Source organism: Protopterus annectens, chromosome 3.part0, assembly GCF_019279795.1.
Source record: "Protopterus annectens isolate FY-2018-M chromosome 3.part0, PAN1.0, whole genome shotgun sequence".
Taxonomy (NCBI): Eukaryota; Metazoa; Chordata; order Ceratodontiformes; family Protopteridae; genus Protopterus; species Protopterus annectens.
Genome location: NC_056731.1, coordinates 152,115,505 through 152,141,860, shown reverse-complemented (window position 1 = coordinate 152,141,860; position 26,356 = coordinate 152,115,505). Strand labels below are relative to the sequence as shown.

The 26,356-nt window shown below is 37.5% G+C and overlaps 1 protein-coding gene across 5 annotated transcripts in view; it reads right to left on the bottom strand.

Annotated features, from left to right (window-relative positions):
• TMEM108 (transmembrane protein 108) overlaps positions 1–26,356 on the bottom strand; it is a 1,727,675-nt gene that overhangs the window by 21,553 nt on the left and 1,679,766 nt on the right. For 4 of the 5 annotated variants that reach the window (XM_044064647.1, XM_044064649.1, XM_044064648.1 and 1 more), the window contains one exon: positions 12,539–12,693. In XM_044064647.1, the coding sequence (XP_043920582.1) occupies positions 12,539–12,693 (155 nt within the window). The remainder of the gene's footprint in view (positions 1–12,538; positions 12,694–26,356) is intronic. The other variant, XM_044064651.1, reaches the window with a different exon arrangement.

Sequence of the window (26,356 nt, the reverse complement as noted above, 5' to 3'; positions counted from 1 at the left end):
TATTCTTAAAGGACTATCTATTGATAAAAACTACAGTCATATTTACATCTTTAGCTATCGACCAGTTGGAGAATGGGACAGCTAAAAGTATCAAAGATGAGTGTCGTATACAGTTTGACAACATTTACAAAAAAATTAAGGCGTTAAGGTCCAGGTTTTGGCACAGTAGGCTGTTTTCAGCATACATTGAAAAAGACATTACCCCCAGGGGTTTAAGGATTAGATTAAAACCCCTTGTTGGCCAACCTGATTCAGAATTACTGGAACAATGGTCTAAAATACAACAAAACTCCACAATGGAGTTTGTTAAAGCTTTGCAAACTTTCCATCAATGTAGAATTGATAGTTTAAACATAGAAGTATTACAAATGTGTCAGGATGCCAAAAAAATGGGAGGATGAACCAGAATATAAGGAATGTTTGAATAAATTAAGTAGTGATTTATTAACAATGGAGAATGATTTCAAGTCCAAGAAAATCAATAAATTTAAAAGGGACCAACAGGACTACAGCTTAGGGAATCCTTTTGAACAATCTAAAAAAGTTAAGTTTTTCAGCAATAGGAACCAGGTGCCCAGATCAAAAAGGAAAAGAAAGTCCATTCTTAAACAGCCTGTTAGTGACGGTTCTGGGGAAGATTTTCCTTCCCACACTGACAATGAGATTGAAAATTCTCAAAGATCACCAGCTCACAAATGAAACATTTCTAATGAGATGGTGTATAATAAAAAGGCCCTTTTAGGTACAGCAGGAAATGGGGGGGGGGTAGGAAACATAAATGCCGAGGTCACTATAGAGACAATGCTACAGCTGTTGGAACCAAAATTGTTACAAACAATGTCGTAAATATTTCGTCAGCTATTTTATCAGAGAATGAATATAAAGTGCTTAATAAAGGTCTCAGCGACATACCTAGTTTTTGTGTGTTTGAGTATGATTTTGTTCAGGACTTTTTATTTTTTTGTAGACTTTTGAATCTTAAGATTTTCTTTGGGGATAATACAACACAGCAGAGTACAGAAGAATGTGGTTTTAAATTTCATGCTTCTAAGTTTGTGCCACCAATGAATAAATATGTAGAAACCTTTCAAAAATGTGTTCTGCGGGAACTACATTCTATTAACAACAGTAATTATGGTTTTGCGCAAGATAACTTGGATGCTGATGAAAAAGACGCTTTCCTCCAACTTAAAAGTAAGAAGGATTTTGTGATAGTACAAGCAGATAAAGAGGGTTCCATTGTGGTAATGAATTGGTCAGACTATGAGAAAGAGGGTAAAAGACAGCTTTGTGATGCCAGATTTTATACGCATCTCTTTATAGCTCCCAGTTGCAAGTTCAAGGCTGAGATTGATGGGTTTTTGGAACTTGCTATTAGTGAAGGCATCATTGATAAACCCTGTACCACCTTAAGGTTACTGAACCATCTTTACCTTATCTCTGTTTCCTTCCCAAGATACACAAGAGCCTTAATAATCCTCCAGGATGACCTATTGTGTCGGGTCGTGGGTCTCTTACTGAAACTATCTCTATATATCTTACGAGATATCTTAAACCCTTATTACAAGTTGTTAGAGCTAGAATCAAGAACACAACTGAGTTTCTAACCATTATAGCACATTCCCAAATAGAGGATAACTGGCTGTTATGTACATTGGATGTGACATCACTTTATACCAACATCCCCCATTGGTCTGGACTCATGGCACTGGAGTTCTGGCTTTCAGAATTGAAATTATATAAACCTGGTTTCAACACGTTCTTGCTAGGTTTGGTAGAATGTGTGCTAACTAAAAATGTTTTCCTCTTTAATGGTGAATTTTATTTGCAGATTAAGGGAACCACTATGGGGGCTGCTTTTGCCCCAATATATGTGGACCTTTTAATGGGTTACTTTGAACATCATGGTATTTATGACAGGAATCATAACATCTTTATGGATGAGATGGATATTTGGCATAGGTACCTGGATGACTGCCGGATGGTTTGGAAATATGATTTGTCATATTTACCCAAATTTGTGAGCTATTTGAATGAAAATAAATGGGGCATCCATTTTACTGTTGAAGCCAATAAAAAATCTATTCCTTTTTTGGATGTTTTGGTAACAAAACAACAAGATGGCTCTCTGGCTAGTACAGTATATAGGAAAACTTTTCATTCCAATTCATTGTTAAATGCCTCCAGCTATCATCCAGGGCACATTACACGCAATATCCCTGTATGAAGAATAAGAGAGTATGTTCTAGACAAACTGATCTCACTATGTGTAATAATGATCTTACCGATAGGTTTATCGAACGTGGATACTCCAATAGGCATTTAAGCCAAACTAAGACCATCGTTGATGGTATGTTGAGGGATCAATTATTAACTTATCGTGAATTTAGATCTGATCAAGACCCTAAGATTAGATTTACTACAACTTTTGGTAAGAATGTTACTTCTTTTACCAGGGTTATACAAAAATATTGGGATATATTACGTACTAATCAACAGTTAGCAACAATATTGGCTAGAAGATGTTATTTTTCTTATAGGAAAGGAACTACCTTGGGGGTCACAAAAAATATCCATCTAATGAAATATAGAATAACAAAATACAAATGACCGTAGGAGGAACTAGGCCAAGTGGATGCTTCCCTTGTGACCATTGTATATTTTGTAAACATGTTCTAAAAACCAAAGAATTTTCAAGTAAAAATACACCAAAAGTTTTTGATATTTGGATTCTATGTAATTGCAATAGTAGTTGGGTGATTTACTTTGCTGAGTGTCAATGTTCGGCCTTTTATATAGGTCAGACCTCTAGGTCTTTCAAACTTAGAATCTCTGAACATTTGAGTAACATATGCAACAAGGTAATCACCAATGCCTTATACAAACATACTCACATTCATACAACTGCTAGATTTTCTTTTACCATTATTGATAAAATTGTAGGTTTCAAATTTTCTAAAATTAAATGGCATGAAATACTAAATAAGAAAGAAAAAATGTGGATCATACGTTTAGGGGGTCTTTTTGCCCTGGGTTTAAATGACCATTTATGATTTGACTCTCAGCCCCTTTTGAATTATGATGGTCTATATATTTATTATATTTTCTATATAGACATTTTTATATGTGTTATATTTGTGTGTGTATATATATATATATATATATATATATATATATATATATATATATATATTTCTATATGTACATATAAGGATAAATGGATGTATTTATTTATATGTACAAATATCACAGTACTATTATCCAAATTCAATTACGTTCTTTTCATATGATGTGTATATTTCTTTATATTTTTTGTTGGTAATAGGGCATAGTTGTGATTGGTGGTCTTGTATATTTTGTCAGTATATAAACAGCCTTTTTATCATTATATGATATTTATTCACATTGATAAAGGTCATTGTGAACGAAACCGGTCTGTGAAATTAAAGAGCATTTTCTCTCTTCTGCTGGTTGTTTTTGGGTTGTGTTTAGTTGTAAAATATCCCTTCAAATCAGGTAGTCCTAAACCACCTCGTTCTATTGGATCAACTTATCCCACTTGACCCTTGCACTTTTCCCCTCCCAGATAAAATGCTTCGACTTTTTATTAATTACTGTCAATAGCTTCTCCTCTGGTTCATAAAAATATACCTCACCTGTATATAAAACTAAAGGGACTAAAACATTTTCACTGCTTGCATCTTGCTATGTATATCATAAACAAGAGCTTCCAGTCTCTCTGTTTTTGTATTATCTTTTGTTTAGTCTCTTCCCACACATCCTTAGCTGTCCTAACATAATCCTTTTTTAATCCATACTCATAAAATACTTTATTTAATTGTGTCCCCATAAATATAGGTATTACTGGACCAGCTCATGTGTGGGTACATAGTTTACAGGTATAGACTTTGTTTTATCTTCATTAATTTTATAATATCCAAAAAACCTGAAACAGTTTCATGATGTTCGACACCAATGATATGTCCTTTCCTGGTTTTATCAGGTACAAAGTAATACTGTCGGCAAATAAAGCCAGTTTTTCTTGATTACCATACCGATTTTTTGAATTTTTGAGTAACTTGTTTTCTTTGCCGTCTTGTCAGAAAGGAATTCTCCCACTTTAATTTTTGCCTTTGATCCCTCATATATTCTCCTAATCAACCTTATAATTGTATCAGAGAATACAAATGTGTCCATTTCCCTTCTTATAAGATCCCAGCTTACTCTGTTGAATGCCTTCTCTGCATAAAGACCAATCAATAAGAGTGGTATTGTCTTACACTCTGCTTCCCTCTGGATCATCATTGCTGCATTAATGCTCTCAAATGTTTGCCTCCCCATCACAAAACCACATTTGATCATATCTATCAATTTTGGAAACTATTCTCTGGATTTAACCACTAAACAGGATAGTTTGGATTAGAGATTATATTTTGAAAACCCCACTGCTCTGAAAGTGCTTTGAGCTCTGTACGTGTATATTAAAAAACAGTATCTAAGACCAGCAGTACATGTATTTCAGTTTCAGAAAGATAATTTTGAGTTGATTAATAACACCAACACTTGTGTCCAATAAATTCAGTCTTACGATACTGAATATTCCACATTTAACAGATATATAATTTTGTCAACATTTCTTTCCTTGGCTAATTAGGCACTATTTGTTTATTTGTCTACTTGAAACATAAATCAATGTAACTGCTGTCTTCTATAAAGAAAAAGTAAGATTGTGTTTTATTCCTTATGGTAGGCTTCTGTTCCAGACAGCATTTCACTGATACATCTCAAAGCATTCTCATATCTAGATTACTCTGAACACACTTTTGAAACTCTGTACATTTCTTTTCTGTCACAGGCAACTGAGAAATTATCCAATTCAGTTGATCAAAATAGACAATTTTCTCCTTTTCTACTTTATTAAGATCTTATGGTTCTGTAAAAATAAATATTTTGCCAAACTTTTTAACAGTAGCATTGTTGTTGACCCATTCAGCACATTCGAATTGCTTATTTTTCAATCACATCTACTACTTAAGGAAGACGTGGCTTTAGACCTGTGTCACTCCTGACTAATGATTAAAACCTACTTGGCACACTGCTTTAATAATTCAAGCATTTCTGTGTATAACTAAATTGTGTGATTTTCAAAAATGTTATCCATAACTATTTCTGCACTGTATTTATAACTATCATCCTGGTATTGTATAAACTAGAAGCCATGGTGGTACAGCAGTAGCGTTGTTGCCTCACAGCAAGAGGTTCTCCTGTTCGATTCACGGCTGGAGTGCCTTCTGTGTGGAGTCTGCATGTCCTCCCCTCGATCGAGTGGCCTCCGAAAAACATGCATGAATGGGTGTGCCTTCACTGAAGGTTGGGCGTTGGGCTGCCAACTCGGCACGATAAAAAAACAAAAGAAAAATCTACTGCCAATCATTAGCGGACTGGAGTTCCGCTGTGGTGACCCCCAACCAAGAAAAGCTAAAAAGACAAACAAACATCCTGGTATTGTATAAACTGTATGTCTTGCTCATAAATAATTGTTTCACTGGAGCTTTTCTTCCTGGGCCTCCACTGAAAAGGGGCATTTTGCCAAGCTGGATCATCCCTGTCAACAAATGAAATAAATACATAAAATAAATACATTTTCTGTTTGGGTTTAACTCCACAATTCCAAGCTATACGCTAATGAAACCTTTCCCTGAAGCATGCACTACAGGTGACACTGTGGTATTTGTCCAAATCAAGTAAACAACCAAGGCCAGTAAATAAATGTCTGTACTCTTTAAGTAAGTTGCCAGATGAGAATTCCTTTTACCCTGGCAGGACTTTGGTAAGTCAAATCAGCTAGTATGAAAGGAAAACTCAGAGTGCTGCTACCTGTTTAAAATTGAATTTTGGATATATTATCATAGTCACACACAAGCAGTTTTTCCCCTTTAGTCCTACTTGATAAACAGATTTAGTAAGCAGTTTATATGACTGCTTCAGATTACTTTATCTGAAACTCAGTGATTCATACAGTTCAGCAGACATAATTGGACTCTTTTGTCAGTGTAAACACCACCAAACACCACACTTTGGTTATTAATCTTGAGCTTTAAGTAACATCTTTCCAAATCATCTTCTGTTTGCCATGACTTTTCTGCACTTGTATCTTGAATGTTATTCATGAGATGCACATTTTTAACACAACTCATATCTACAAATAGATCTTTTTTCATTATGTTGCTCAAGATGCATGCAGTGTTCTCAACTGTAAATCTTTCATTTTATATAACCAGAACATTTCCCTGACATTTATTTTATCATGTTTCTAGCAAAATCTGCATTGAGTTTTGTTTTTTTCACATTTCACTGTCTTATTCTCCCAGACATTTCTCAGTTCATTTTTACTGTTTTACATGTTTTCATATTTTCAGTCAGACATGCCATTTTACATACTTCAGACTCTTCAGTGAGCTCTGTTAATTGTAATTACAATTATTCTGTACATATTTATTAATTTACTTACAGCTAAAACTGGCCTTCTCAATAATCTACGTCATTCGTAATCACTTCTAATATTGTTTTTATTTCTATCTCTACGAAATGAGGAGTTGAAGCATTAGATCTTGTATCATTCACTGTGAGAATAATAGCTATGTGCCAATCAATGTTTCCCAAGCCATGCAAGTAGCTGTTTAAGTGGGCTATACCTGGACATTTTTTAAAGAGCTCAGTCCTTATAGTTGCTATCATGTACAGTTGTATCTCACTCTAATGAACAGTTGAAGTATTAGATTTTGGATCATTCACTATGGCAATAATTGCGATATGCCATTCATGGTTGCCTAAGCTATACAAGTAGCTGTGTAAGTGGCTACATTTAGACTTTTTTGAAAGAGTTCCAAATTTAGAGTTGTAGCCGCTTCTTGGAAGTGTGAAGATGGTTACATAAAAGTCCACATTTAAAGATCATCGAGTGACTAAGAATCTGACTGTATTGTATAGACTGTAGTGCTTATTGAACATACTTGGTTTTATAAAAGATGTTTTAGATCCCAATGATCATATTTGTCTAGATGTCAAGTCTATCAGGTGTGCTCTTAGAAACTGATGGCTTATAGTTTCCATGACCTAGCACCTGTCCAGATGCTCTGTAACTTCTTTACATTTCATCTTTCTGTTTTTTTTTTTTTTTGCTACATAATATCTATCTATCTATCTATCTATCTATCTATCTATCTATCTATCTATCTATCTATCTATCTATCTATCTTTCTATCTATCATCTATCTATCTATCTATCTATCTATCTATCTATCTATCTATCTGGTTCAAGGCTCCTGAGAGCACCCCAGCACTATCAGGTTATACCTCATATCATGCGTTCCGGCCCCAAAATCCGGACTGAACCACAAAAGGAGGGGGAGTATCCATATTCATAAAGGATACCCACACCTCCAGGTTAGTGGCAACGCACGAAGCATTGGAGACCATCCAGGTGCAATTAACCATAGGTAAAACTGCCCTACAGTTTGTAGCATGCTACAGACCACCCTCTCAAACTCAGGAAACCCACACAGCCTTCCTGAAGACACTAGAGAGTATGAATGTCTCTCCAAACACCATCATATTGGGTGACTTCAACTACCCAAACATAGACTGGGAACATTACTCAAGCCCCAACACCCTAGCCCAAAGGTTCCTGGAGTTCATAAACTCAAATGCTATGGAACAACTAGTCACCATTCCCACAAGAGGAGAAAATATACTAGACCTGATCATCACAAACATGGGGACAAAATGCTCCACACCGAAGTATATCCCTCATTGGTGAGATCAGACCATAAATTAATCTCACTGGAGATCCACATCCCGCCCCAACCCCAGCAAAAAAGACCACAGTGAAGAACTTCTCAAAAGCAAACTTCACACTTCTTAAGACTGGAGTGGTATCCTTCAAGGCCCCCGAGCCAGTGGAAACCACAACCCACACTGCTGAAACCCTTACAAATTCCTTCTACGAGCACCTCCAGGAATGTATGGATCAAGCAATCCCTAATAAAATCAAGACCCTTTCCACCAAAGGCAGGTGCCCGGTCTGGTGGACCCCAGCCATAAACAAACTCTACAACAAGAGGAGAAAGCTACTACATGACAGAGCAAAATCCCTAAAAGGGAAGGCATCTCTGATCACTACTAGCCAAAAACTACGATCACTCATAAAATCATCCAAGGCCAACTTTGAGAGAAAAATCGCTAATGACACAAAAGACAATCATAAGGCCTTCTTTAGCTATGTTAGAAACCTGGGTGGAAACTCCCAGATATGCTCAGAATTAGTCCAAAATGATACAAAAATCACTGAACCCATAGACATTGCCAACATACTGGCAGACAGGTTCAGTGCAAATTTCTCCCCTCCCTCCCCCCCAAAAGGAGAAATATCTATCCCACCAGAGTCTAGCCTCCCAAACATCTCAGATGCCCAGGTGAGAGCTGCTCTCTCTAAAGCAAAAAACACAGCATAAATGGGACTGGACGGTGTCCCCGGCTGTGTGCTACACAAACTCAATGAGGAATTAAACCCACACATAAGGCTGCTGTTTAATCTTAGCCTTACTACAGGATACGTACCCAAAGAATGGCGTACGGCAACTGTGGTCCCACTCCACAAAGGCGGTGCTTCTACGGACCCTGGAAATTACCGCCCCATAAGCTTGACGTGCCTCGTCTGCAAAGCTATGGAGAGGATCATAATGGAACTCATAAATAAAGACATTGGGGACCTACAGACACTGGATCCTACCCAATTTGGCTTTGTCAAGGGCAGATCCTGCCTCTTGAACTTGGTCGACTTTTTCGAAACAGTCACTAAGGCCATTGATGAGGGTAAGGCAGTTCACACAGCCTACCTTGACCTAGCAAAAGCGTTCGACACAATACCCCACTCGGGCATCATAGAAAAGCTCACCAGCTTAGATGTAAACCCATATGTCACAAGATGGGTTGCAAACTGGCTCAAGGACAGAACCCACAGGGTTAGAGTTGCTGGTGCCATGTCAGACTCTAAGCCGGTCACGAGCGGTGTCCACAGGGCTCAGTCCTGGGTCCCCTCTTGTTCGGCATTTATTTTTCTGAAGTGCAGGCAAACATAGGGGGATTGCAGCTGACAAAATTTGCAGATGACTGCAAACTGGGCACCATAATTAACACTCCATCAGACACAGACATCCTCCAGAGAGGTCTCATAGAAATGGATAACTGGTACCAGAGCCATGGCCTTAAGCTAAATGCCAAAAAATGTATAGTCATACCCTTTGGGAAAAACAAGGTAACCCCTAATTACCACATAGGTGGTAATCCATTAAACACGGAAGACGTTATCAGGGACCTGGGGACCCAAGTTGACAGTAACCTCTCTTTTGACACTCACATTGCCAAAGTGGTTAGGAAGACCTTCTACATTGCCCACCTGATCATGAAGGGATTCACATCCAGATCAGGAGAGGTTATTGTACCCCTGTACTCTTCACTTATCAGACCAATGATTGAGTACAACGCCCCATTCAGAATGTACCTTACCCGACACCTGCAGCAGTTGGAAAGACCCCAAAAGTTCCTCACCAAAAGGATAAAGGGGCTCACACATATATCATATGCTGCCCGACTGAAGAAACTCCAGCTCTATTCGGTCGCATACCGTCTGCTCAGAGGTGATCTGTGCCTGACATACAAGGCCATGTCCAACCCAGAATTAATGGACATGCTCCACCTCAAAAAATTGAAATCCACCAGAGCCACGAGAGCAAGAGACTTAAACCTCAACACGGATATAAATAGGATGTGCTGGAGGGACAGATTCATCACCCAGAGACTCCCTACACTATGGAACAGAATCCCAGTCCATGTGAGGCAGAGCCCCTCACTGACTCTGTTCAAGAGAAATCTTGACGAGTGGATGGGAGATCGTAGGTTTACCCCAGGAATCATCTCTGTGTCACTGCTGGACAGAGGCACAGCAAACTAATGGGTATAGTATTCTCATCCTAAGGGGTGGTGAAAGCCACACACACTTTAGCTAGGCTTATAAATGCCCTAGGGCAGATAGCCTAATATGAACCTATGAACCTATCTATCTACTTATCTATCTATTTGTATGTGTGTTTATAAACATGAATAATTATGCTTCATTTACTATGGGGTAGAACCTGCTTATCAATCAATTACATGTAGGATAGAGAGAGCAGGCAGGAGGAAAGCATGTAGACTTTTCACCAAACTGCCTGAACAGTGCAGCCAGATCAACAATCTCAATAATTGCTCAATGTTAAGGGGAATCAAGAACAATGAGGGGCAGGAATTCTACTCCTCAGATGTAGTTACAGCGTACTTCACTGTGTGAACCACTTCATTCTGTAACTGCTGCTGTTTTTATTGAATGCACTGTCTGAGTACACTGTTTTGCATACATATAAATGCATTTTAGATCATACATCTGCTAGACTGAAATACGGGTTGGAGTTGCTTTTGTTGTAAAATTACCCTTTACGATTATAGATTTGTATTTTTGTGCAGAAGAAGATGAAGCACTTGACTTACTTTAAAACTGTGAAGACTACAACTAGTGATCTACTCTGAAAAAACTGTGTAAATAGTTGTAAGTATATGGCCAGAGACACAGTCATGACTTTTGAAATTGTATGCCAACTCCAGAATTTGGCCTGTCCCTCAGATGTGTCCCACTCCAAGAAAGTGCAGGTTTTGAAACAATATACCTAAAAAAAATAGCCAGCCAGTGTTCTTGGAGAAAAAGCCATTTAATAAAATAAATAGCTTATAAGCCATGATAAATATGTCAATATTACAACAGCAATACATTCTAGTATATCTAACTGCACAAATTAAATAAATAATTATTATGATAGATTAGATTATTTATTAAAGCAAAACAAATGAAGACTTGGTGCAGCTTTATTTATTAAAGCAAAATAAATAAATAAAATAAAATGAAGAGTCAGTGCAACCTAAACATGGCGCAACCACTAAACCTAAACTTTTCAACACATTAAATGATCAGGTACAACCTCCCGTGATGCAAAAGACTTTATTGAAAGTTATAAAACAAACTGAATGCACACTTTTGAAAGACTTCATCAGATCAAATCTAAACTGAAAAAAATAATGTACAATGTAAGTATTACTAAAAAACCGTCAGACTAATGGCAATCATCCAAGTGCAGCCAAACAGAATAAGCAACATCATGAGACATTAATAATAGCTTTAAAAATATCCTAAATGTGCTACTCCTAAGTTCCTAGGATACTATGCATAATGAGTCAACACTGCAGAACATGAATAAGAGCAGAAGGCATTCATGGTTCTGGATATAGCAAGCAGGAATTTTATCTAGATCTTCAGTGTGTTTTGTCCATTTGGTAGAATTCATCACCGATACGTACGGTAACAAAGGCTATGCACATCTCTTCAGGTCAACAGTTTAGGCCAGGTTCTATAAGCAGGCAACCTTACTCAGTGATTCATGACCATGGTCTTCACCACGTGAGATTATACGTAGCTATCTTACACATGCATATAAAGGATGGTGGATATTTGAATAAGATAGGAATGCTTGTCAGAGGGCAGTTTCAACTTGAATAAAATGTAGGTGTGGAGTGTGAATATTTCTAGATTGAGGCTAACAATGGAGTGGGTGAAACGTGCATGACAGAAGTTTTCTTCAGATGTGGTCAACAAACAAAAATACAAATATCAATGGATAAATTACAGAAAATACTTAGACTCACTGTAACATATCCGCTACTTGTATACAATCTCCACTAACTCCAAGACTGCTATACTTCAGAGTAAGAAGAAATTTTCTGGTATACCACAGTACATTAATCTATACACAGATGTGTTTATCCAGTAGTGTTTGTACTTTTGAATGCAAAACACTTGAGAGGCAAACTTTTGTCTTGCTCCTTTGTGAATCTGCTACTTCACTGGCAGCCCAGCTACTCATGATTGTAGGAGATAAGATCAGAGGTCATCCTTGGGGTCTGGCCTGTAGTGACTTGATCAAACTAATTGAAGGATGGGTAAAATCTGCTGACCTATAAGATATATAAAAAGGGGTAGAAAGCAAGGAAGGCACTGGGACAGATGTTAAGGGAGTATAGCAGTTTGTTGACAGGTGGCTTCTGGGGGTACTAACACAGAAGTAAAAGGCTAAATCAAAATAAGTCACTCATGGTTAATATTTAGCCAGTGACATGATGCTCTTCTTAGTTAAGTATCCACTTGAATTAAGAGAAGCAGTACAAGGTTTGAATCTGGGATTTATCTTTTAAGACATTTTGCCGAAAGCTCCAATATAGGGCCTTCTTACCCTGCACTACCAATTACTAGTTACTGCTTTTCTGAGAGCAAGACAAGTTAGATGAGGAATCAGTTCTAGGTCATATCCTTACAGGCCCTGGACAACACCAACAATTACCTCTGTCATAGATAATTTATTTTCATCAGCGTAGTCTTAAATTATTAAAAAGTTACCTCAGATGTTTCCAGGGACTGGATTTCTCTTGGAAGGTCCACTGCATGTCTATTAAAGTAATCCATGGTGATTGCATTGTTCCAGTAGCTTAGGTTGTTTTCTGGATTTGATGTCTTCTTCCTTCTCCTCATACAACACACAGTTAACAGAACTGCTGTCAAGGGAAGGAAACAGTTATCATTGGCAAACTCATTTCTTTTGGAGAACAATGTAACACAACAAACTATTACATCTTTACTACTGTACTCAAATGTTTGATGCAACATCATCTGTATTAGTTATCATATGAAATAGTGCATACACTTTTGTATACCTTGATGGGTAACTCATTAATATATTCCAATTGCACAGCTGTCAAAGTTTGTTGTCTATTAAGTATCTCAGAAATAAAGAAAGTCATACAGCCACATGCATATATTCTCTGTGTGTTCTGAATCTTGCAGTAATGACTTTAGCTTATTTAGTTAGTTATTTACTGACTGACATTATCTGCGGTGGTGGTGTTGCGGTAGCATTGTCGCCTCATAGTAAGACGTCCTGTTCGATTCTCAGCTAGAGCGTCTTCTGTGTGGAGACATACATGAATGGGTGTACCTTCATTGAAGGTTGTGTGTCAGGGCTGGCAACTCGGCACGTAAAAATCTACTGCCAATCATTAGCGGACCGGAGTTCCGCTGTGGCGACCCCTAACCGGGGAAAGCCGAAAGACACAATGACATTTACTGACTGACATTAAAGAAGAATATAACCTTAGTTTCAGTCTCCTCCTGTGATAAGATTTGGCATTACAATAAATCCTCAATTACACAGTTCTATTTTCAAGTCATTTAGATTTAAGTAGACTTTAACAATTACAGTGTGTTATGCCAGGAGCTGCTCAAATGAATTACACATGTTTATACCTACAAAATTGATTTCAATTGTAGTTGGAAAGAGGACATTTTGAATATAAAATCCAATATATTATTTACATATTTAAAAAAGTCTGTTTCAAACCCCTAAAAGTAGAGAGCAGTAAGCGTTATAATCTAGACCTTTGAAGTATTCCAGTGTTGGATTATTGTAGGATTTTCATCTTTGTCTTTTCACTTTTATGTGATGTAGAACACAGTACACCATGTCACATTTATAAGTATGCAATCTAGTTAGATAACGGCTTGTATAAATACAGTCCCTCTCTTTCTCTTCTTGCATAAAGTATTTTGAAAAATAATATGCATTGAAAAATGCAATTTATAAATATGTAAAATATTTTAAAGTCCTTATAATGGCATCTGTTCTGGTAGCTGGCATATTTTGCATGTTCTGACTTATAGCATGTATGTATAATTGAGACTTGTGTCTTTTGGCTTTTCCCGGTTAGGGGTCGCCACAGCGGAACTCCGGTCTGCTAATGATTGGCAGTTGATTTTTACGTGCTGAGTTGCCAGCCCTAACGCACAACCTTTAACGAAAGTACGCCCATTTATGCATGTCTCCATGCAGAAGACGCGCTAGCTGCGAGTCGAACCGGTCAGCATCTTACTGTGAGGCGACAACGCTACCGCAGCACCACCACCGCGGATCATGTATGTATAATTGAGACTATTTGAGACTAAAAATCATAATTCAGAAAAATAACTATGAAGGTCATTTGCATCATACCAGTAGGCCTAATTTTTATATAATCACATGCCAATTTTAATAATGTTTCTTAAGATGTTGCTATACTAAAATATTGCTTTAAAATTTTAAAACCAACTGCTTATTTCACATAAATATTACAAGCCACTATGCAGTAAAGAAAATTCAGAACCAATTAGCACAGTTCAGTAAATACACTAAATTCCACATTGTGTTACACAGAATGTCATTCTATTTTGTAATATTCAAGGTCATATGAGGTAACCACCTTTACTGTAATGGTTTTAATTTTTCTTCATATGTGGGTTAAAAAAGACACATAGTAGATATAATAAACTGTGATTTTTATCATTTCCTGGTGGTACGTTTAGACACACTGCATTCCATCTGCTTTGGATTCTTGGTATTGGTTTTGGATGCTATCGCTATTATTATTTTACTAGATATAATACTCACCTACATATCATTCCAGTGTATTGCAACTTCATTCCATAATCATACCTCTAAAAGTGCAAAAGCTCTACATTTTAGACTTTTTATGGCCGCGGTGGTGGTGCTGCGGTAGCATTGTTGCCTCATAGCAAGACGTTGTCCCGTTCGATTCTCAGCTAGAGCATCTTCTGTGTGGAGGCATACGTGAATGGGGCGTGCCTTCGTTGAAGGTTGTGTGTCAGGGCTGGTAACCCGGTAAGTAAAAATCCACTACAAATCATTAGTGGACCGGAGTTCCGCTGTGGCGACCCCTAACCGGGAAAAGCCGAAAGACACAAACAAATGGAAAGGGAGCAAACTGATTTTATAATTCTCCAAATGTTTGTTTCAGTTACCTAAAGCTCTTTTTATTTTAGGTTGCCTGATTCAATTAACTGTGTTATAAAAGGTGTACATACTTCAAAAGACTGAAATGGAAAGGCTGTCTCAACTAAAAATTGCATGGCTTCTGAATACCTACTAAGACTTGTAGCTGAGCCTGCTCAGACCTAGAAGTAATCCTTGTCATAATGGCCAAAACAGTTCTTAAAAAAGTGCTACCTTTTGTCTAATTCCTTCCCTTTCTTAACACACACACTCCAGGTAATCCTATATAATGACTAAAAGAAGCAAAAGTTCTCTTAAGAAGGCTCTGTACTGCATGATAAAGGATTATAAACTGTAAAAGGGAGAAGACAGTTACTACAGTTGGATCTTTAAACCACGTAAAAGGAAATAGCAGGAATCAGGCCATCTCACACTAACACTTTGTCAACTTTCCTCCCACATAAGCGAAGGTTTTTTTTGTAAATAAAAGATTTTTACTGAACTATAATGATTGCTCATGATTTTATACATAATGGGTGCTGTTTGTTTCGGGTTACATTACTAAATAGTAGGGGCAGTGTTTTGTAACCAGGCTGAGGAGAATGATGGTGCAAAGCTGGGGTAAATAAAGCGGCCTAGCTCCTGCCATGTTTAAGACTTCAAAGAGTTTTGAAGAACACTAGGCAGAATTCAGAAAGAAGCTTTTCTTTACAAAATGTTGAATCAGGGTCAAAATTGCACTGTAGGACGAAACAGCAGAAAAGACAAGCTTTTAATGAACTTCAGTCTTATGTGGGCTGCCAGAAAATTGTGGAATGTTAAGAAAAGTTGTAGCTGGAATTTTAAAAATGTTCAGAACAGAATATCGGCTGCATTTTATGAGGCAAATTCATCTTGAAACAGTAGGAGGGGAGTGTGGTAGAAAAGCTTATCGGTCTGTTTTCGCACTGCTGCTAACAGTTATATCATTAGTCATACTGCTGTGGTACAGAATATATTCTCCATGGCCAGAGCACAGAGGTACAATCCATCTGTTGTGTCTCAAGGCATGTCATTCAGCAGACCATTTCTAAGAAATATTTCTCTGTAGACATACAGATATGTAGTCTGTATGCATACTGTGTTATAGTAATACAGTCTAAGAAACTAAAAGTTAAAAAATAAATAAATAAATAATAATACAATAGATTAATACTCACATGCTCCCAGTGCAATTTAAAAGGAAAGCACCCTCAAACGTTTTAGTTGCCGTGGTGCATTTTTTAGATATGTACAATTATTCCTGCAAGTGTATTTATTCTTTCTGGATTATTGCAATAACAAAAAGGATACCGTGGGCTGAATGAGAAAAGTTATCTACCATTTTAACAATTGTAACCTGACTGTATGAAATCAACATATTAAATCATGCTTTAAGCTGACATTTGTGGCTGTTATACATTATAAGTACTGTGAGTATTTATTAATTTTCTATATTCTGGTTTTATATTTGCTAGGAAGGCTTTCTAAGTATGGGAAGTGTCCTGCTCTTTTGTGTTGTTGAAATGTATTTAAACAAGGATCGAAATATATTAAAGAAAATAAGGGAACTTTGTAAGCTGTCTGATTTCTGCTTGTATACAAAAAGACTTGGGGAAAAGACAGTTGCCAGCAGAAGAACTCCCATAACATATTGCTCCATTCTTTATGCTATTTGTATGTCGTTGCTAGTCATTATGTTGTCACTCTCCCTTTACCATCCTATATTGGTTCTTTTATCACATATTTTTAAAACCTTTTGACTATTTACACTGTATTGCTGTCTCTAACAATATAGTTGTATATCCCTGCCACCTTCTCTGTGAAGTAATTTTTCCTTAATCTGTTTGACTCCCTTCTAGGTTCCATTTAATCCCTCTGCTTCCTTATTCATCTGCTGATCAAGAATACATGTTTATATGGGTTCCTCTTGCAAAGCAGGTCTTCCTATATTTTTATGTTAAATCCAGGCAGCAACCTACTCGCCAGCACTGCAAAGCACTGATGGTCTATCAAAAGACACCTATCCATAAATAGAGCACAAGGCTTTGCATTATTATCATATAAGCTGAGTTACACTCAAACCCAGTGTGAAACCAGATACAAGTGCATTATGGAAGACTGGTCACAACACTGAAGCCTGAATTGAATCACTGTTTATTAACTTTTCTCTCAGCAGTTTTTCTCTAACAGGTGGTCCCATTTCCCACCTGACACACACGTTTTACTTCATTTTATCATACTGAAACCTATATTCATAAATTTCAATTTTCTTAATAGCCTTCAATGAGGTCTTGTTCATTTGCCTTGTGGACATCCATATAAATCACATTCGTGTCTCGTCTAGTCCACCTCAGAGGTGACACAGACAATACCTCTCAAATGTTCATAATTTGTAGGTACAGCCCTAATTTTGACTCAAAATTGTGCCCCAAATGTCCTTAATTTGGGCATTTCTGAAATGTTTACATTAATAGTACCAGTATTTAATTTATTGTATTTTCATACTGCTGCTGCTAATACTGTCATGTCACTAGTCTTACTGCTGTGGTACAGAATATATTCTCCTTGACCAGAACACAGAGGTACAATCCATCTGTTGTGTCTCAAGGCATATCACTCAGCAGACCATTTCTGGGAAACCTTTCCCTGTTTACATGCAGATAAGGGGTGTGTCTGCATACTGTGGTATAGTAATACATTCTATGACTTATCTTATATTCAGGCTGCCACCTACTTCACAACACTGGGATCATGGCCCTAGATGATTGTCACTGTTGAAGTGACACTGACCCCATGTCCACAAATGGGAAAAAGGGGATGTGGATGAATAAATCAGCATAAACCACAGTAAACAGAAGTAGAGAAAGATATACTTCAGTATGTTGGGAAAGGCACTGATGCAGAATATTATACCAGACACGGTAGACCATACAATGGAGGAAAAAGATTTAAGAGGTGGTGATGAGACATGGGCCAGGCCACCAGTAAGAGTGGGAGAAGGTAGTAAGATCAGCATATGATCTTGGTGGTACTCTCCAAAAAGAAAGACAGAACAGTCACACTCTAGAAAGTCATTGTCAAGCCATTCGTTTAATTGAGATTTTGCATTTTTTCCTAAGGAGTTCACATTCCATCTGTTTCTTTTTTTTTTTACACTTCTAGAGGAAGTACTTACATTCTCAAGGTTGCAATCATCAATGTATATGCTACGTAGAGTTCAATACTTGCAGTTACTTCCATGAAAGATAGGAGTGGAGCCATCTCTGAGGCTTGACGGTCATTGCTGGACAAGTCAGTAGGAATGTAACAATAACTTGCTGTTCTAACCATTTGTATTCATGCCTTGCAATAGTTATTCATCCACTAAATCACTTAACTGTGAACAGAGAGTCAAATGAATTTATCTATAATGCCCTGATGACTGATTGTGTAAAATGCCTTTGCATGGCCTAGGTATTCTGCATATGTATTCAGTTTCCTCTACCAAAGCCATTGTTACCTGTTGGAAAATATCACCAGATTAACTGATATATTTTCTTACAGAAATTATATTGTTAAGGGAGGATTTGTGTTGTGTAAGGTCACCAGTGAAACATATTTATGTATATATACTTATTATACATGATAGAACACTGATCACAGCTGAACATTTTCAGGCTCAACTTATATTCCTGCCTAAGTGATGTCTCCCTCCAGATGGCATGTCAGTGCCCTGCGTGACAGTTGAAACAGGTCCTGCTGTACTTCTGTATGCGATGTCCAGTATGTAACACATGGCAATGGGTAGTGGCCATACTGAAATCTCACAATTGCTTTGGGCAGATACATTTCTGAAAAATCCTGTGATGTTAGCTGTTGGCTGTTGGTCTAGTGGAGGAAGCTTAATCTTCCTAGTTAAGGTCTTACAGTATTTATCCTAGGAAAATGAAATGCATTTAGAATAGAGACTTAGCTATTCAATTTGAAATGGTATGTGTGGTAATTGGATAACTCAATTTATCCTTCATAATCGAAAAAAAGCAACTAAACAGCCCAACTCGGTGAGTTGTATAAGTGTAATACCACATAGTTCTATGTACATCCATAATACCGTACAGTATTTTCCCCACTGTTGTTTATTGAATTAATCTGGTAGCTCAATGGATTCAGTCAACGATGCTGCAGAGGCTACCTTAGGCACAAAGGAAGGTTTGTTTCATCGTCACACACTCTCCTTGTGGAATACTGTGTATGATTCTCTACACACCATACCACTCTTAGCATAAGAAATCTGGACAAAGCCTAAAATAATGGTAGGACTAAGGCTTAGAAATAGGGACAGATCTTAAATATTGCTCTTATAATCTTACAAAGTTGCTAAAATAACAGTATTTGTGTTTGCATGTATTTCCTGAAGGAGATGAAGTCCAAGTTTCAAATGTATGTCATCATTTAGTGACTTCAAGCTTCAGTGAGGCAAAATTCTGGATATTCTGTCAGAATTTGGATGGTTGAGAGATATGCTGTACACCACATCCTTCTGAGTGGGGTAAAGGCAACTGATAAGAGTCTTCCAGGAAAATGATTAACTTCTGTTGAATATATATGCTCAAAAGGAAAGACAATATTTGATTTTTCCATTATAAACAGTTTGGGGTGGTAGGATGACTTGATGGACTCATATGAAGTATGTTCTTAAGAAACTCTTTCACAGTTGTTTGGAAAGGATTTACTGAGTCTAGAAGCAAGCAGGCTGAAACAGCAGATGAAGCTAATCAGAATAAGAAGCCAAACCAGTATTTCACAGGAAAGTGATACAATGCAATACCTGTAGCAGTGAATATAGAACTAGGGTTATAATGTCTTTATCATGCCAGTTAGAAAAATTAGCTAATTTAGAGATGCTAGATATCTTGGTGGTAAGACTATTAGTTTTTTTCCAGAATAGACAATACATCTGCATATCTGCAGAGAAAAAAGTGGCTATAAGATACTAACTTGAGAGCCTCCAAGTAGTTTGACTGAAAAATCTGAGATTTGACCATAACAGTTTTCTGGGTCTATATTATGTTATCAAAAAGGCATTCCACTGAACCCTGTACCCCCCCCAACTAAATATACCAACTCTGAGAATGCACTATAGTTGGGAAAGGGGGAAATTCACGATGATGGCCAAGCGACTTTTTTTCCCTAGGAAAAAGAAATTGCTGAATTGGCCATTCACTTAATTGGCGGTTCATTGTTTACAGGTCGATGAAAAGATATTCGATGGAATGCCTTTTTGATAACATAATATAGACCCCAGTTTTCTACCTGGAATGTTAACAATTAGCTGACAAGAGGCAGGATAATGGGCTTTGCTGCTGACACTTTTGTTAGCAGAAAATAAGTTGTGGTCGCTTTGGCCTACACCAGGTGTCTGCAACCTGCGGCTCTGGAGCCACATGTGGCTCTCCCACCCCTCTGCAGTGGCTCCCTGTAACTTTGAAAAATAATGGCCACTTTACCACACACACACACACACACACACACACACACACACACACACACACACACACACACACACACACACAGTTACATCTTAATTGTGCAGATTATTACAGAATGTCCTGACTTTTGCCTAATATTTGTGGTCTGTTTCTCATAAAATTTAGGTTTTCTGGCAAATCATTGAAGGCTGAAGTCAGAAAAAAATAGACAGATATTTGAGTTTCAGACTTCATACTCTTCAAAACAATTCATGCTAATGCAAAACCTGTTATTCTATTATCTGAGTTTGTAAGAGCAATATTTAAAAAGTATCTGTATTTTTGGGCCTTTGTGCCCCATTAATTATGGCTTTGTCCAGATTTCTTGTTCTAAGAGGTCGAGAGATTACACACACACACACACACACACACACACACACACACACACACACACACACACACACACACTCACTGAGTGATCGAGCAATCCCAACAAAAGCACAAAAATAGGGACAGATTTTAACTATTGCTCTTATAAACTTATTCTTTTATATTTACTATAAAAACTATATATGAAACTTTATACACTGTGTTATCTTCATTTTGGGATCCAAATAGGTTTTGTGCCTCCCGATGAATTTTATTTGGTGGGAGACAGGCCAGTATTGCTCTTTTGATAGTGAAGGTTGCAGACCCCTGGCCTCACAAAGGTTTTACTGTGATGTTTGTATTTTCATCATTCTCCTTCAGAAGGAGCTGGTAACCACATCACCATTAGTGCTGTTCTGTACTGCTCAGCACTCTCTCCCTGGATGCCACAATGCAGTATAATTGTTTGATATGGAATGGTTTCTTAGACTGCAGTTACAAAGTGCACTGCTGAAATGTAAGACAGTATTTTGTTTCATGTTCTGTTCAGGAAAGCCCCGAGTACGTCTGGACAAACAGTCATATCTACTGATTGACTTTAGGGGTCTGAGTCATAAGAGAAAAAGTGATCCTGCCAAATAAATTTTTGATATGGTACTTTTGCTAGCTTGGGAAAACTAAAACTAATCCAGCTTTCTCCCAGATATTCCATTTTCCTTTAGTAGTTTTTTCATTGTTTGTTTTTTTACCAGAATAGTGTACTGATAAAACATGACCCATTTCATCCACAGCCTGGTATTTCAGACAGATAAATTATCTAGACTATTAGGCCTGTGTTACAGATTTCTCCTTGATGTTTTCCATTATGGAATTCAGTGAAACGTTGTTTCTGTGCTAACGCTGGTCTTCCACTGGAGCTGTCATCCAGCCTCCACTGGACTGCAGGCCTTCAGACTCTTTAAAGTGCTGAAGCTAGAAATAAATATTATTTTGTTCTCACTTCTATCATTCTTGACAGCCATACCAGTTCTCCATGTCCTGTTTTGGGTACTCCAGTCTTCTCCAGTCAATGCTGAATGTTCAGCAGGGCTAGCGAGTAGCTTAAGAGTGTCCTGGGTGGTCACACTGTCTATATCTTTGATCCGTAGTTATTTTCTATATGAACTTACCCAGGATCCCCCTTCCTTGGTGACTTAGTATTGTGTCCCTAGGTGAGTGTGCAATGTATATTGCCCTGTATCCGCACCAGATTAGATAGTCCACCCAACATCAGTTCTATGCTCCAGACCACAATTTTTCCAGTTTCCACCAGAGATCATCTTAGCAGAGATGCCCAAGTCACTACCCACCCTACCAGGATGGAAAGTATCATCACTCTCTGCTTCCCCATTAGGCACCTGAGCTGCTAATCGAATACAGGTGGCCTCGGCTGTAGTCAGGCTTTATCGCTCTATGCCAGTGGAGCTGCTCAGAGCTAAAAAAATACTGGCAGTTCTTATAACTACTATTTAACTCTTATTCACATCATCTACAGAACATGCAGGATTTTATTTTTTCTGTATTAGTTAATTGGGTAACGTATCACAGCTTATTTTTCTGATCAGTGATTAACTGCTTCTTCTACTGGCCCTGCAAATCGAATCAAAAACAAACTCAAATACTATTATCAAGCATAAGCCTAGGGTTGTTACTAAAAAGGTAATCAATGTAAAGTTAAGGCCCAAAACATCCTTATAACAAATAAACACTGACCTGCTGCATCAGTTAAGAAAGGAAAACTTCAGTAAACACGAAATAAATAAAAAGGTGGTATAAAATATACTAATACTAAAATGTTCCAGAATGAGTGAGGTAGAATACAAGTGTTGTGAAATGGGTGAATTTTAATGGATTGCTTAAAATATTCCACCATTAGCTGAAGCTGTAACAGACAGAGTGGTAAATCCATGAGTTGGGAGCATAAGAGGAGGACTTTCATAATGTTGTAGAGAATATTCTGGAAGTGCTACCAGCCCCTCGCATGCACAGCGAAGGGGTTTGAATGATGAGAAAGGCACTAGGGGCTCCTTAATACAGGAGGGATCCATGTCATGTAGAGTAAGGTTTAGCCCGGAGCCTGAGGCAGAGATCAACAAGAAAGAATTGATATACAAGTCAAAAAGGCCATGGTGTTCAGCCACTCTAAGTAGCTGAAGGAATTTAATCATTTGAATTACAAAATGTTGGAGTCTTTCTGGTTGAGCAGGGAGTTTGGAATGGTAGTTTCTAAACAATGCATTGTGTTCTATGAATGCCCTGATGAGAGAAAAATTGAAGGGGACTAGGACATCTTTGGGCAACTAAGGTATTGGTAATTAATTGGGCTAGATAGAAAGATTTCTTAACTATGACTGATACATAATGATCGAATGGTAGTACATTGTTGATGAAGGTGCTTTGATCGCTAATGACTGTGTTGATCTTAAATGGGGTCCCATTTTAATGGTAATCAGTAGAATGGACCTATTTTCAAAAAGCAACTGCACTATGCTTTTTGGCATTAAACTTAAGGCCACGGTCAGTACATCAAGTACTGGTTCTGCAATCCCTTCTTGGAGAATATGGTTGTCTGTGGAGGAGTCAATAACAACGCATAGCTTGCAATCACTGGTAAACTTGATTAGCCTTAGAGCTTTGTCATTTGCTTTCATATTAGTGTACATGCCAAAGAACAAGGACTGAGGACAGAGCCCTGAGGGACATCACTGGTCACTTGCCTTTTAAATGAGAGTAGTACCAGCTCTTATGGTGTACATTTGATCAGAGAGTCAGTTTGAAACCCAGCTTGTGCCAAAATAATTGTTATGTCTTGACTACTGAGTTTGTCAATAATGGCAGCGTCAGTGGTCAGTCCTTTGAACCAGAAGCAACGTTGTTGGAGTGGACACTTCTGCTGTTAAGTGCTAGTCTAGGACCTGGATAATCCAAAGTAGCAGAACTTGAAAGTGTTGCTTAGGCAAAGCTATTCCTCATGGTCCATCAAAAACCTGTGCTGGCTGAATGCATTGTTAATTTTTTGTGCCTTGAGAACAGTTTATTCCAGTTATGTGGAGCCACAGAGGAGAAAAAATTATTTCTTCAGCTATTTTCCTCTTGCTGCTTTAGGATTTTAAAATGTATTTAGGCTAGAAATTTCTCAACCTAAATATAAAAATATATTTCACTTAACTTTATTTGAACCTTGAATGCTGCTTCAGTAGGGGCTGTCATCAAGCATCAGCCTTGCCAATCAACTTCTGAAATATTTTTAACAGCGTGGGTAAAAAACGAAGCACTTGTGTTACATGGTGAATGATGAAGCAGCCTTTCATTGAAGTAAGTTATAGTTATTCTCTGAAATGAGTTTGATAACCTTAGATTCATCCATGCAGAACTGAAGTTTATGCTTTTTGGTTTAGCATCTTCCATATTATGAGCCTGAAAGCACAACTTGAACTGAATGAGTGAGTTAGTCCAAGTGAGAAAGAAAGAGAGAGATAGTGAGAAATATATTCAGTGTGGTGGTAGTTGCCAGATTTACAGATTATTGCTAGCAAAAGGACCAGTATACCCCATTTTTCTCTTTAGAAGCATGTTCATATTGTAACAGATTACATGGTATTTACATAAAGGGTGGTTTATCCAAGGGATGCTTCTCTCTTTGTCTCCCTTTTGGTCTGTCTAACTACATCATATACACACACACACACACACACACACACACACACACACACACACACACACACACACACACACACACATAAAAACAGTTACAATAGTTAACATCAATGCAGCCTGATGCTACTCATACATGGTAATGCATTTTGAGGATTTGATTCCTGTTAAATAAACCACAAGAAGGAACTTGAAAGGGTACAAATTTAATTCCATACGCATGTAAAACTGTATTCTTCATTCTGGCTGTATACCCTAGGCTGAGCCTTAGAATGATCTGCTGAGATCAGTGCACTACCCTGGTCAACAAATGAATAAAAATAAATAAGGTAAGTTAAGGAAAAGATTTTATTCTGACACCGTGAGGTTGCCAGCACTGGATAAAGCTGTTGAACAGTGATGTAATAAGGTAATAAGGGAATAATGACCTTCTGCTATTAATAGATGTGGGGCAAGCATTTTGCACCAGCTGCATATGGTTGCTGTCTCCAGTATCCATTCACTGGCAGAAAGTAATGCAGTAATCTAGACACAATATTTCCAATGAATATATGACCATAAGAAACCCCCTGTTGGAATCAAGTGCCATGTCCTAAGATTTTAACAACAGCTAACATCTGTTCTAGTAGTATAAGCCAGGCATCAGGGATCATGCTAAGACTGCACATGAGATACACATTCCAGTTTATTTCAACTAACGATGATAATAAGGCTAGGAGCAGTGAATGGCCATTATGAATGGTAATGTCATTTGTCTAATTTGGTCTGAGTCTCAAATGATTATTTTTCCTCTTGTTAAGGCTGATATGCAGACTGTCTTAGAATGTGGCAAGGGCAGACAAACATATTCCTGAGAAAAGAAGTATAACTGAACGTTTTCTGTGTAATAGGATATCAGAGTCCTATCCTTTGAAATTGCATCACGTAGTGAAAGGATATGAAATGTGAATAACAATGGGCTAAGAATGCAGCCTTGTGGCACAACAGAGCTCATAAAATGGTGGATGAAAGAATTAATCAATGATACAACCCACTACTTTTATCACAACTGGGAACAGTTGGTAGGGTATTGATGGCTACCTACAGTAGGTTTCTAGGTACTTCAACAAAATCCCATGATTCATAGCAAAATACATCTAACAGATCAGATTAGGCCAGTAATGAATAATGACCTTGCTTTCCACCACCAGGATGTCATAAGTGACCCTTACAAGAGGCTTCTCTGTAACTTGTCTTTCATGAAGTCAGTCTGAAATGGCTTGATAATAAAAGCCAGGTCATTGATAGGCAGGTCAGTGATAACATGGTTGTTCCCTAGATTATTTGGATCCAGTTATGGTTTCTTGTGGATATAGGTGAAAGTAGCCTATTTTAAATTGGATGTAAAAATATCTGTCTTTAAAGAGGATTGGCCACAAAACAACTCCAACACCTCCAAGAACAAATTGTACCACACAGTTCAACAGTTCGGCAACAAAAATAACAGCATGACTTGTAGAAAGTTTCAAAGTTTTATTACAATTCCTTCAATGGAATAATTTACAATTTCAAATACAAGTCTTTATATACCACTTACTTAATTAGATAATTAATTAATCAGCTCCATCAGAGCTAAATTCCCAATAACTTAATTATCCTAATTTATTAACAATATAAATAAATATAAATAATACACATTCTGACCTAACTCATTTATAACATTCAAATTTCCAAATTCATACCATTCGGATAAAGAGTATTATAATTAATAATATATTTAGATTCCAAATTTAATAACCTTATTTGAAAATTGTGATCGGACTCCAACAACCCATGTGGTTTAGCTAAAACACTGAAAATTAAATCCTTAACTACACCCCCCATGTT